Source organism: Quercus suber, unplaced genomic scaffold (genome assembly GCF_002906115.3).
Source record: "Quercus suber isolate HL8 unplaced genomic scaffold, Cork oak 2.0 scaffold_37, whole genome shotgun sequence".
In the NCBI taxonomy this organism is placed as follows: Eukaryota; Viridiplantae; Streptophyta; class Magnoliopsida; order Fagales; family Fagaceae; genus Quercus; species Quercus suber.
Genome location: NW_027069502.1, coordinates 1212795 through 1225530, shown reverse-complemented (window position 1 = coordinate 1225530; position 12736 = coordinate 1212795). Strand labels below are relative to the sequence as shown.

The 12736-nt window shown below is 38.0% G+C and overlaps 1 protein-coding gene and 1 pseudogene across 1 annotated transcript; both read right to left on the bottom strand.

The window, feature by feature from the left end:
* Positions 1-4265: 4265 nt before the first annotated feature.
* LOC111999095 (tropinone reductase homolog At5g06060-like) lies at positions 4266-7948 on the bottom strand (annotated as a pseudogene).
* Positions 7949-8055: 107 nt separating this feature from the next.
* On the bottom strand, positions 8056-10324 carry LOC111999094 (tropinone reductase homolog At5g06060). The gene is made up of 5 exons (XM_024031207.2): positions 9937-10324; positions 9598-9805; positions 9189-9405; positions 8991-9097; positions 8056-8579 (listed from the first exon to the last, which is right to left on the bottom strand). Exons 1-5 carry the CDS (start codon positions 10233-10235, stop codon positions 8391-8393), a joined length of 1020 nt encoding a protein of 339 aa, XP_023886975.1. The 5' UTR covers positions 10236-10324; the 3' UTR covers positions 8056-8390.
* Between the last annotated feature and the right edge of the window lie 2412 nt (positions 10325-12736).

Here is a 12736-nt window from a genome sequence, read left to right as displayed (position 1 = left end):
AGTACCTAACGTCTCTCCTCGGAGCGCACCCCCGACGAAGGAGACGTGCGAATTCATGTCATGGCTGGTGCTCGAGCGTTGCCGTCTCCAACGGCCAACGCTCGTGAGGAGTGGAGAGAATCAAGGGAACATCACAGGGGAAGGCGTCCTGGTGCCCCTGCATCTGCTCCTCGCTTTGTTCAAGCTCCGCCGCTCCGAGAAAGGAGTTGTTGGTGGCCTTGAAACAAGCTGGCCCTCCCCCTTCCCTGCTTTTATTGTTAAGTTCTCCCATTCTCTAGATGCCAATAAAAGCACGGGTTGACACTTCCCTCTAGCTAGTTCTAGGACGGGTCCACCTAGGCCTCTGATTGTAGGATTAACTTGTAAATTTGTTTGTAAAGCACGCCTGCCTGAGCCTTTGATTGTATTTTGTACTTTTCTATTTATGAAATAATATCAAGCTTTTTTTTTTTTGCTGTCAAATCTTCCACTTTCCTGCGATTTTTTTTTTTTTTTTACGTCGCCAACCTACTGTAAAACGACCACTTAGAACAATCGTCTGGTGCGCCGGCCAGTGCACTAATCCTTCCCACAGACGCGCCAATTGTAGGGACTCAATTTGAATTGGATCCAGAGTATGAATGGGTTTTCAGCCCAACAAGCCCAAACAATAAATTTGTAGAGAGTGGATCGAAGTTTAGGCGCTGGCCGGCGTTCACGAAGCATGAACTCTCTTCTTTCATTAAAAAATACTTAGAACTATTTACAACTGAGGGATGCTCTCGGCCATGGGCCGAGGAGCCCTTTTCCTTCTTTCTTTTTCTCCCCCCCTCTCTCTTATTTACTCGCTTCTTTATATAGTCTTCATCGTCCTATCTCGTTTTTCCGTCTGTTGATCATCCATTCGCCTTTCTTCTGACCGTCCGTCCATCAGAGGCCTTATCAGCACTCAAGTGGTTCACTCTTATCAACGTCGCCCTGCTAAGGGGTTATATCCCCATTAATTGGCCAGAGGGGTTAGGTGAATGCATTAAGTGCGAAGGTGACAGCTTGCTCTAGGCCTGTCCTTCCCAAAACTATCCTTAGTATGCCGAGACGAAGAGGTCCTCGGCGTGGATCCGAAAAAGAGGTTTCCCTAATTTAGCCTCGGATGGTCATTCTTCCTCGGCGTGGGCCTTGGCCTACTACACGATGGGCTGAGGCTTCAGCCCACGGGCTCCACACCAATATTTCAGGGAAATTCTTGATTCGATTTCTTAGATTTTTATACCATATTCCATATAAAATTGAGAATTCATTGTTGATCTCAAATTATATGGACTAAAGTTTTTGTTTTTTGCTTTCATCTGAACTGAATTAGTTTTATTCTATTGAGTAATTAAAGAATTTGTAAATTTTATATAAAACTTTGAATTCAAATTGGCATCTATTCGGTATTTGTAATATATTTTTATCTTTATTCACGTGTTATGAAATAATTACTTTTAGCCTCTAAAACATTTGAATTTTTACATCGAAAATTTATTTCATTTACCAGCAATACCTACAAATTTGTGAAATACACACTATCATATATAACAATTATTTGATCCATAAATAACAAATAAATATACAGATCAAGAATCATTTTAGAAAAGTATTATTCCAATCAATCTTTTAATATACAGGATCTTCGATATCTTTATCTTTGTTTTTATTTTTGTTTTTCCTTTTGGGAAATTCTCAATTGATGTTTCATGGGATTTTGCACTCTTTTCTTAATCCAAATATTAACAAAATAACATAGAACAAGTAAATATTTGATTACTAAAGAAAATTAGAAAAAATTAAGCATATTAAGTACATATAACAATGCCTAAAACTCGCACAACATTTTACTACTCATGCCAATTAAATTTTTTTTTTTTTTAATTTTCTTTAGTTGCATGTCTTAAATATAATTGTACAAAGACCTCTAAAGAATTATCACGTATTATTAAGTTTCACAAAAATTCCGATTTTGAATGGAGATTATATAAAATTGGTATAATATATTAGTAATCTTATCATATTTTTTTAATGAGATATTACTCTTTATTTTGAAGTTCTTTTAGTGCCTTAAAAGACTAGTTTTTTTTTTGGGGGGGGGGGGGGTTGGGGAGGGAACTCTTAGAATTTTTAATTTTGATAAATAATAAATATAAGCTACTTGTTTGGTTATCAGTTTCGTTCAGGAAAAGTTCTGACCTAAGAACGGTTTCCAAATCCGCTTTGTTGACCAGGTGGAAATGACGTGCGAAGGCATGCGGATCTGCGAAAAGAAAAGCGAAACTCCTATGGTTAATCAATCAAAGCGGATATACAGCTATAAAAAATAAAAATACTGAAACCTAGATCGTCTCTTACTTCGGATACCCTACCTGGCTCCCCCTCTACTGTTGGGCAGTGAAAACCGTTGTGCCACTCCCCCGACACTATGAGGAAATCTTGAGTCAACTCCTTATTAGAATCAGGAAGACACTGGATGAGTCGGACCCTATCGTCCCTCGTCTACATATAGTACGTCTTACCCCTCAGATGATGAAGGTTGTAGCACTAGTTCACATCGTGGTGAGTCAGTCTCAGCCCCATTTTCTCATTCAAGGTATCTACACATCCTAATATCCTAAATACATTCACGGTGCACGGGGTAGGAGCCAGACGAAAATGCCTAAGGTAACTGAGAGTCACTAGCCTCATAGGGATTCTCATCCCCCCCTCTACGAAAGCGACTATCGGGATCACGACTTCACCCTCTCTCCTCTTAATGTACCACTCCCCTTCTTCACAGTACTTCAAACTCACATTATTGGGTATCCTATAGTCAACAATGAATTTGTTCATCATCTCGTTGGACTCAACCAACTTCTTAAACTTACCTATCCCCCAAGAACGACTAAAGGTTCCAGAAGAAGAAAAGAAGGAATAGAATCAAGGAAAATTTGGGGTCACCGGAAGAAGAAGACTTACAGAAATATGACGATCCTCTTGAGGCAGTGTACAAGTTGAACCAGATTCAAATTATACGCATCAATGGTCGTAAGCGCGAAAATGAGGAAACCAGGCGGTTCAAACAAGTACTTATACTACCCCTTAGGCTCCCCAAATGTAACTGCCTGCCCATAAAAGCAGGAGATCTCCACCGAACAATTACCATCACACCGTTGAAAGTGGGAAACGTGGTGCCGCCAAAATTTAATGTGGGCACACACACTGAGTCTTGAAACGCCAAAACGTACATCGGGCAGTCGAAAAGTCGTCAGCATTAGCGCGGACCGAAGTGGGGCGATTCGTCTAGAGGGCCCGTAGATATCAAAACCCTCCTCCCCGTTCGAGAGAACGTGCAGCAAGGCTTTGAGGGGCTATTGTGGAGCCCGTGGGCTTGATAGCCTCAGCCCATCGTGTAGTAGGCCTAAGGCCCACGCCGAGGAAGAATGACCATCCGAGGCTAAATTAGGGAAAGCCTCTTTTTCGGATCCACGCCGAGGACCTCTTCGTCATCGGCATACTAAGGATAGTTTTGGGAAGGGACAGGCCTAGAGCAAGCTGTCACCTTCGCACTTAATGCATTCACCTAACCCCTCTGGCCACATTAATGGGGATATAACCCCTTAGCAGGGCGACGTTGATCAGAGTGAACCACTTGAGTGCTGATAAGGCCTCTGATGGAACGGACAGTCAGAAGAAAGGCGAATGGATGATCAACAGACGGAAGAACGAGATAGGACGATGAAGACTACATAAAAGAAGCGAGTAAAATAAGAGAGAGGGGGGGAGAAAAAGAAAGAAGGAAAAGGGCTCCTCGGCCCATGGCCGAGAAGCATCCCTCAGTTGTAAATAGTTCTAAGTATTTTTTAATGAAAGAAGAGAGTTCATGCTTCGTGAACGCCGGCCAGCGCCTAAACTTTCGATCCACTCTCTACAAATTTATTGTTTGGGCTTGTTGGGCTGAAAACCCATTCATACTCTGGATCCAATTCAAATTGAGTCCCTACAATTGGTTTAGTCATCTTTTGCAAAGTATGAAAATTTGTATTAAAAGCATATACACCTACATGTATATGTCTATATATGCGTGTGTAAGAGTGAGATTTTGAAATTCATCCAATTGCATTTTAGGACTACCAAGTCCACAAAAGAAGTTCTTGGTTCCGTCCTTGCTAATGAAGCGAAGCCCAAACCTGCAGGATATACAGACTTAGTGCCTATTTGGTTAGGTGTTTTTTCTTTCAAAAATAACAATTACAAGAAGTTGAACCAAACTCACCTTAAGACATGAAGTTAGAGGACCCTTTGAAATTCACAAAACCACATGGAAGGAATGCTTTGCATTTTACCCTTTTTTTTTCTCCCATTGGCAAGATAATTAGATCAGGAGGGTTACAAATTTACCTCTCAACCTCATCTGGTTCACATTGGATGGAATTTAAAATGCCACTTTTACAAAACAGAAGTAAGAACACACAACACAGAAGAGAACATATGGAAATGTCTCATTTAAAAATCATAAGGAGATTGATGTTTATTATCAGTCATGTTTTGGGAGGAAGCCACTCACTGCCACCCCTCCATCCATGCAAATAATCTGCCTGGTTATGTAAGAGGATGCAGGTAGGCAAAGAAATGCCACAAGGGACGAAACCTCCTTTGGCTCTCCAGGGCGTCCAAGAGGAGTTCTTGCATTTACCGATTTCAAAAATTGCTCATCATTGAGAGCCTGCAATAGTAACGAGAAGTCGCATAAAGGACTTATTTCATATCATGTAAATGAATATGAAATTATTTTTAACTTAGTGAGCTGTCCAAGTCTCAGCAACATCCTAACTTCTTCAAAAAATGTTTTTGAGAATTAAAGCCTAGGAGTTCCATTTCTATTTCAGGTGTAAATGTCGTGCACCGTTGCCTGCATGCACACACATGCCCACACATTTCTGTTATCTTTTAATTCTACATATGACTTGCATGTGGCCCAAATAATTAGAACATGATAAAGATTAACTGCACACGGAATAGTGAAAAACACATTCAATGAATGCACAAGCATGGTGAAAGGGCACTACAGCCTTACAGCTTCAACCAAGGGGGTTCTGATAAACCAAGGTGCCACACAATTACTCCTAATATTGTCTTTCACCCACTCGCATGCCAAATCTTTAGTTAGTTGGTTTATTGCTCCTGCATAGAAAGAAAAAAATAGACTAGAGTCAGAATTTAAAAGTTTACAAATCTATAAGGTTTGAATAATATGCATATTGTTTTAACAGATCAAATCGAAAAAATTTAAATTTAAATTACATTAGTAAATTACCTTTACTTGCACCATAAATAGATCCAACATTTAGTGCCACCACACCAACAATAGAAGAAATACAAACAATGCTTCCAACTCCTGATGCTTTCAAAAAAGGATGTGCCAGCTGGCATAAATGGTAAGCAGATTCAAGATTGGTAGTCATAACAGTAGAGAATTCTTCAGCTGTGTAATCTACAGTCGGTTTCCAGATGTTTGTCCCCACATTGTTTATCTAGGATAAAAAATTTAGTAAGAACAGGATTTTAAAGGTTCACAAGAAGGAAAGCCATTCCAAGAGTAGCTGTGAACATTTCTATAAGAAACATTGGTATTAGAAACTCCTTTGGAGGATTCACAAATATAAAGTTTTCTAAATTTAATTTATGCAACTAGCTAAGTGAAAAACTATCCTGCTCCTGGGTTCAGGCTACCAGAATTAGGATGTAAAGAATGATTGAAGATATGCATTTGCAATTTGTTTAACCAGAACGCTTGATGGTCCTTTTTTCTTATCAAACTAAAAACAATGATATTGATGGTATAGTAAATGCTTTTATTTTATTGGTAAGTTACGCACTATGAGTATTGAACCCATAACCTTACCCTCCACCTAGCACTTGCAAAGGAAGGAGCTGCCAGTTGAGCTACGGCTCATTGGCGATGGCATAATGGAGGCTGTTTAAACAATTATTTATAAATATGATGTTCAAAATACACAAAGCCATATACAAACTACAAATTTGGGGAAGCCCAAATAACATTACATGGAACAATTATTTTAGTAAATACATAAATGTCACACGCAGCGCACTAGGCTTCCCACCTTTACAAGGTCTAAGGAGGTCAATGGTAGGCAATTTTACCCCCAATTTTAGCAAGAATATAACAGAGGAAACTACAATTTGATGCTAGTTCACATTAGACTCCACTATGTTCTAATGTGACAAGTGATGATTTTGATGTCTAAACTATCTTTAAATATTGTTATAGATAAGCTCAAAATTTTATTTTTTTTTTTGGTGGCCAAATATTGGGTTTTATTTCACCTAAAAAGCGGCACAGTTCAAGCTAGAAAGCTACGGGAAAAAAGTTTCCAATCTTTCAAAAAGTAACTTCCTCATGATCCGCAACTCCATCTCTTCAACCAGTTCCAAGAATTATCTACTCCCTAAACCGCATTTCCAGTTACAATCTCTGAAAATTGGTATAGATAAGCTCAATTTATTGGTTTTTTTTGGGGCTGAATGTTGGGTTTTTATTGTACATAAGAGTCTGCTAAGTCCAAGCTATAAAGATACAGGAAAAGGATTTCTCATCTTTCAGAAAAGTAATTTCTTTATGATCTGGGAATCCCTCCCTATAACCAGCTGCCAGAATTATCTACTCACTTTGAATTCCTCAAGTCTGGCAATTCGTTTGTTTCATCACAAAATGACTAGTTTTCTTGTGTTGTTGCAACTCTGAAAATGATCCAAATAACATTTTATGCCATTTACCTCGCACAGAAAATTATTAATATTTCATTTAGGCAAAGTGGTGATGGGGGTGGTGGTGATGGCAGAAGAGGTGGTGCAACAATGATGGTAGTGGCAGAGGTGACAGCAGCGACAGTGTGATGGCGATGGTAGTGGTGATGGTGGTGTCAGTCATACAAAGGAATGGAATAGGAGAGAGTACGATGGAATGGCCAAAAAAAAAAAACATTTAAGAATATCTGGAACCTATTTTCTGTTGCAATCCCTTTTTCACAGTTGTCCAGAATGATTGCACTTAATGAATTCCATCGATAACCTCACATCTATTCCAGTCCCACAACAGCAGTAATGATTCATTGTTACATTACAATCTTGTGATGCTAAAATTGCCATTTAGAATGCAATGAATTAAACTAAACACATCCCAAAAAAAAAATTAAACTGAACTGAATTGAGACTTACAAGTATATTAAGTCTCCTGCTAAACACTGAGGATACTGTGTCCATCAGCTTGACTCGGTCACCTCGAGACATCACATCACAAACTGAACCTGTGACTTGGAAACCCTTCATTCCTTGGCTTCATTCCTTGAGCATGTATGTACTCTTGCACCTAGCCCTGCCAATTCCTCCACAACAGCATGCCTGACATAATTACAAAACATTGCAATAAATAAGCCTCTACAAGTTTTTATAAGATTATACTCTGTAGCCACAGGCCCCATAGAAGCAGAGTTCCACCAGTAACAAGAGCAGTCATTCCCAGAAGTGACCACCTATCATCTCTGCATCTACTCCCTGCCTGCACCATTTTATCCCCCCATCTTAATCTCTCCTTGATCTATTGATTTCATTGTACTTCCAGTAGCTCAAATGAGTAATATAGTAATGATTACAATGGTTTCTCCCCCTCCATTGATCTGAAATATACCTAAGAAATTCAGCCTAGTGCAATTACTCAAAACAGAAAAGAACAAGAAGTTAGATAAAAACAATAAATACAAAAGTTTTAGCATAAGCCCAAAAAAGGTCAGAAGGAGTTAGCTAGGTATATATTAATTTAAATTGCTAATGTACCTTCCCTCCAAGCATTTCAAGTGATTGTTAACTTAGAAAGTTTTTTCTCAAGTGCTTGAAGTTTTCTGCAACTCCTATGTGTGTCTAAATATATAAAAGGTCAGAAGGAGTTAGCTAGGTGTATATTAATTTAAATTGTTGATGCACATTCCGTCCAAGCATTCAAGTGATTGTTAACTTAGAAAGTGCGTATATATATAATCTTCTTTATAGTAATACACAAAAAGAAAATTCTTCAACTAGCAGATCTAATGTTACAATTTCTTCTCTCTTGTCAGTTTGAATCATTTCATGATTACAAAAATATTGTAATAAAACAAATGGGAAAGGTCAAAGAGTAATATAGCTGGCTTGAATGCCATTAGAAGGACAGAAAAAGAAATTTTATTTTTAAATATACAAAGAACAATAATTAGGAAAAAAAAAAAAGTTCAATTGCAGAACTCCGAAAGACAAGCATGGGAGTTATGTCATTTATAGTGGAGGTTAGATTGAATGGGGTCAAAGTATAGCAAGAGCAGATGAGGAATAAGGCTAAGTTGCCACTTCTAGTCATGTCTTGGGTAGAAACCATTTACACACATCCCTCCGTCAACACAAACAATCTGCCCAGTGATGTAGGATGATGCAGGCAAGCAAAGGAATGCCACAAGGGAAGAGACCTCCTTTGGTTCTCCAAGACGCCGAAGAGGAGTTTGAGAATACACCTCTTCTAGGTATTCTTTGTTGCTGAGCACCTACAACAAATGAAGACTCAAGGTCAATTTTGACTTCTTGTACTGAGCCTTTATAACTGCTATACATCAATTAGTGCAAGTTCTAATGTTTTAAACTTTGAATTTACTAAGGTGCAGATGCCTTGCATACGATGACAGCGAAGCTTAAGTATTGAACATAATTTTTAAATGTGGAGACTAGCAGAGCAAATTCTGTTTGGTAACCTAGAACTTTATTAACACAGTAGAGCTTATGCAGCAAATCAATATTTTTAAGCAAATCTAATAAGAAATGCTTCTTTTCAATTATATTTCACTCCCCTAAAATGATTGTAGTCGGGGGGGTGTTTGAGTCAGTGGAGAATGAAGGCAACGGCCCTTGCCACCATGTTGTTGCACACAATTAATGGTCACATAACGATCTGGAGTTACCTGCTCCACCATTGAGGTTCTGATGTACCAAGGTGCAACAGCATTACTTCTTATATTGTCTTTCGCCCACTCACAAGCCAAAGTTTTAGTAAGTTGATTAATTGCTCCTGGAATCACAAATAAACAAAATTTCTTTATAAGCTTTTTGAGGTCAAAATTCATAGGAACATGGATACATTCAGCTGATAGGTAAATTACCTTTGGTTGCTCCCTGAACAGACATAGACTTCAGTGAAACAAAACCCGATACAGAGGAGGTGAATACAATGCTTCCCACTCCTGATGCTTTGAGAAGTGGATAAGCAAGTTGAGAAATATGGAAAACAGATTCAAAATTGGTTGCCATGAGAGTAGAAAATTCAGCAGCAGTGAAATCCACTACCGGTTTCCGTATGTTTCTCCCGACATTATTTATCTACGGATCAAAAACAAGCCAGTCTTCCAGTTCAGTAAACAGGAAAAGCAGTTCAAAACTTCAAATTATAACATATTAAAACTCAAAAGAATAACACAAACAGATACAATACATAACATTCTGAAACCCAATAGGAGAAACACAAACATCAATGTTTTTGTTTGAAAAAAATGAAGAAATGAAGAAGCTTACGAGGATGTTGAGCTTCCCATCAAACAAAGTGGACACAGTGCTCATAAGCTCCTCTCTCTGAGATCGAACTGACACGTCACAGACTGACCCAGTAACCCCAAAACCCAAATTATCCCATTCACTCAAGCACCCATTAAGCTCACTCTCATTCCGACAACACGTGTGCACTCTGGCTCCAAACCCCACCAATTCCTCTACAATCGCATGCCTAAAAAGTAGAGAAACCAATGCCCAATTCCCAGTTGGCAATATAATTAATTTCTCAATTCTCACAAACCAAAGAGGAAAAGAAAACAAATTCTAAGACTTTTTTCTTCTATGTATGTAAAAAATGTGTACCCGATTCCGCGAGTGCCACCGGTGACGAGGGCGGTCATTCCACGGAGAGACCATCTGGGATTGTCAATTGGGGTACTGTTACTGTTGGTGCTTGAACGTGACATGGGTTGGCTCCGAATGGGTGTTATGGAGGTGGGTTGTGATATTCGGAGGTTGGAATGAAAAGTCAACGGGTGAGGAAACGTGGGGTTTGAGAAGATTGGAGAGTGTGGGTATAGGAGATCAGAGTATTTAGAGAGATTTGAAGAAGAACGAGAAGAAGAGGGAGCCAGTGGAAGTGGAAAGAGAGTCTGAGACATTTGAGCGGCGAAGCAAGCAGTCAGCTCAGCTGAGTAGTGTGACAGTGAGAGTTTGAGTTTTGAGTCTTTTGACTCTTCTTTTCATTGCAAGGTTTTTGCTAGTCATGCGAGAAATTATTCTTTGTTGTTGTTGTTGTTGTTGTTGTTGTTGTTGTTTTTTTTTTTTTTTTTTTTTTTTTTTAAATAACACTGATTTTCAAACAACTTTGTTAGTTAGTACGTTTTCAAAACAATTTAGAAAACTAATGTCTTGAGTGTAATAAACTCAATTACGGTGTCTAAATCGAGTACAGTGAACTCAATTTCAACATAAAACTCGACCCTATTGAACTCGATTTCGTTGAAATTTCAGTGGAATTCTTACCTTCAACAAACTCCAGCAAAACCTAGGTCCGATCCGATCCAAGCAAAACCTAGGTGAGGCTTCGGTGTCCTCACAGTTCCAATCCAATCCCATCAACTCCAGCAAAACCTATCCGATCCAATCCAAGCAAAACCCCAGGTGGGTCTTAGGTTTGTTGATTTCGTTGTTTCTCTTTGGTTGTTGTGTTTGATTGTTGGAGAAGAAGAGTTTTGGAAATGGGTTGTTGTGTTGTTGTGTTTGATTGTTTGAAAAGAAGATTTTTGGAAATGGGTTGTTGTGTTTGATTGTTTGAGAAGAAGATTTGTTGGTTTTTCTCTTTGTTGCTTTTGTTTTTGTTGTGAGTATTGAAATCGAGTCTGTAAGGCTCAATTTCAATTTGCCAGAAAACAAGTCTGGTGGACTCGAGTTTAGCATTCCCAAATCGAGTTTGTTACACTCGATATGTTAATTTCCTAAATAGTTTTAAAAACGTGCTAACTAACAAAATTGTTTGAAAATCAATGTTATTTTGAAAAAAAAAAAAAAATCTTTTAAGAACATTCATAGGAGTTCTTCAAAATTTACTATCAAAAAAAAAATCTATTTTTATATAATTATTTTTAAAAACACTCATATGAGACTATTTATTCTAAAAATTTATTTCAATAAAATATTTATTCTTCTATAATTTTTTATTATTTTCTTCACACTCCCCCCTCTCTAAAACTCTCTCAGTCACTCCCTATTTCCTTCACACTTTCTCTCCCTCTCTCTAGAATTCTCTCACCTGCTCCTTCTCTCTAGGGGATGGCAAAATTGGACACGACTCACGAACCCGACACGACACAACACGACATAAAATTAGTAGGTTATGGGTTGAGGTTTAATGGGTTTGTGTCATATTCGGGTTGACACAATTGACCTGTTTGATAAAAGGGGTGGGTTAGTATTCATCACATGAAACTCATTTGACCTGTTTAACCCATTTAATTAAATAACATTTTACTATTATACCCTTCAAACCCTAGGTATATAAACTTATTAGTTGTTGACCTGTTGTGGTTTATTTTCTTTGATATATTATGATTGATTATTTGTGATATTGAGATATGCTATAGTTTTGAATGATTATTTATGATGCAGTTATTTGTTAGTTCTGAATTTTATATTAAAAATATTTATTTGTTTGGCTTTTCATAATTCACATCAATTTGGTTAATACTAAAATTAGTTTTTTTTTTTTCTTTTTGACAAAATTTAATAAACAAGTTAACACGATTGACTCGTTTAATAAAAATGTTATGTTAAGGTTGAGGAATCCTAACCCGTCTAATAAACATGTCGAGTTAAGGTTGACCTATATAGTCAAATACTCGTAAGTTGACACGACACGAATCCGATACACGAACACGAATTGCCACCCCTTCTTTCTTAGAGACCCAACACAACCAAAAATCACTGAGCAACCAACCACAATCAATGGATCAACTCACACCCATCATCAACCCACCATTAACACACCCATAATCAAGTAACCTTCATCAGCATACCCATTACAGCAACCAACCACCATCAACCCACCCATCATCTGAGCAAAATCAGTTCATCAACCCACCAAAAAATTTCAAACCCATAGATCAATCACCCACCAAGCAAGACTAAGGCATTATGGGTTCCTTTGAATTGTTTGTATTTTGATCTTGTGGTTGATCGACTATGTGACCCATTTGTTTGGGTTTTTTTGGTTAAGTCAGGCTGTAGACGAGGTTGGGTCAAGCTGGGGTTTTTTGGTTGGTGTAGGGTGGTAGTCTGGAATGAAAGGGAAGAGGAAGAAATGAGGAAGGGATAACAAAGATTGAGAAAATAAAATCTAGGGAGAAGAGTAGGGATGGCAATAGGGAGGGGCAATGCCAAATGATGGGATTTTCACCCCCGTCCTGCATTATTTTGTCTTGCCCAATCTCCACCCCTTAGGGCCTCGCTCTGCCTTGTAAAATTATACTTCGTATTAATTTGCCCCACAACTATTACAATATTTTTAATAAAACTTGTTTCATGAATATAAATGTACTAGAAATTACAACTAAATTTATCCCATCAAATCAAAATAATTTTTAGCAATAATTGAATAATATTATCCAATGTTTAACAAAAAAAA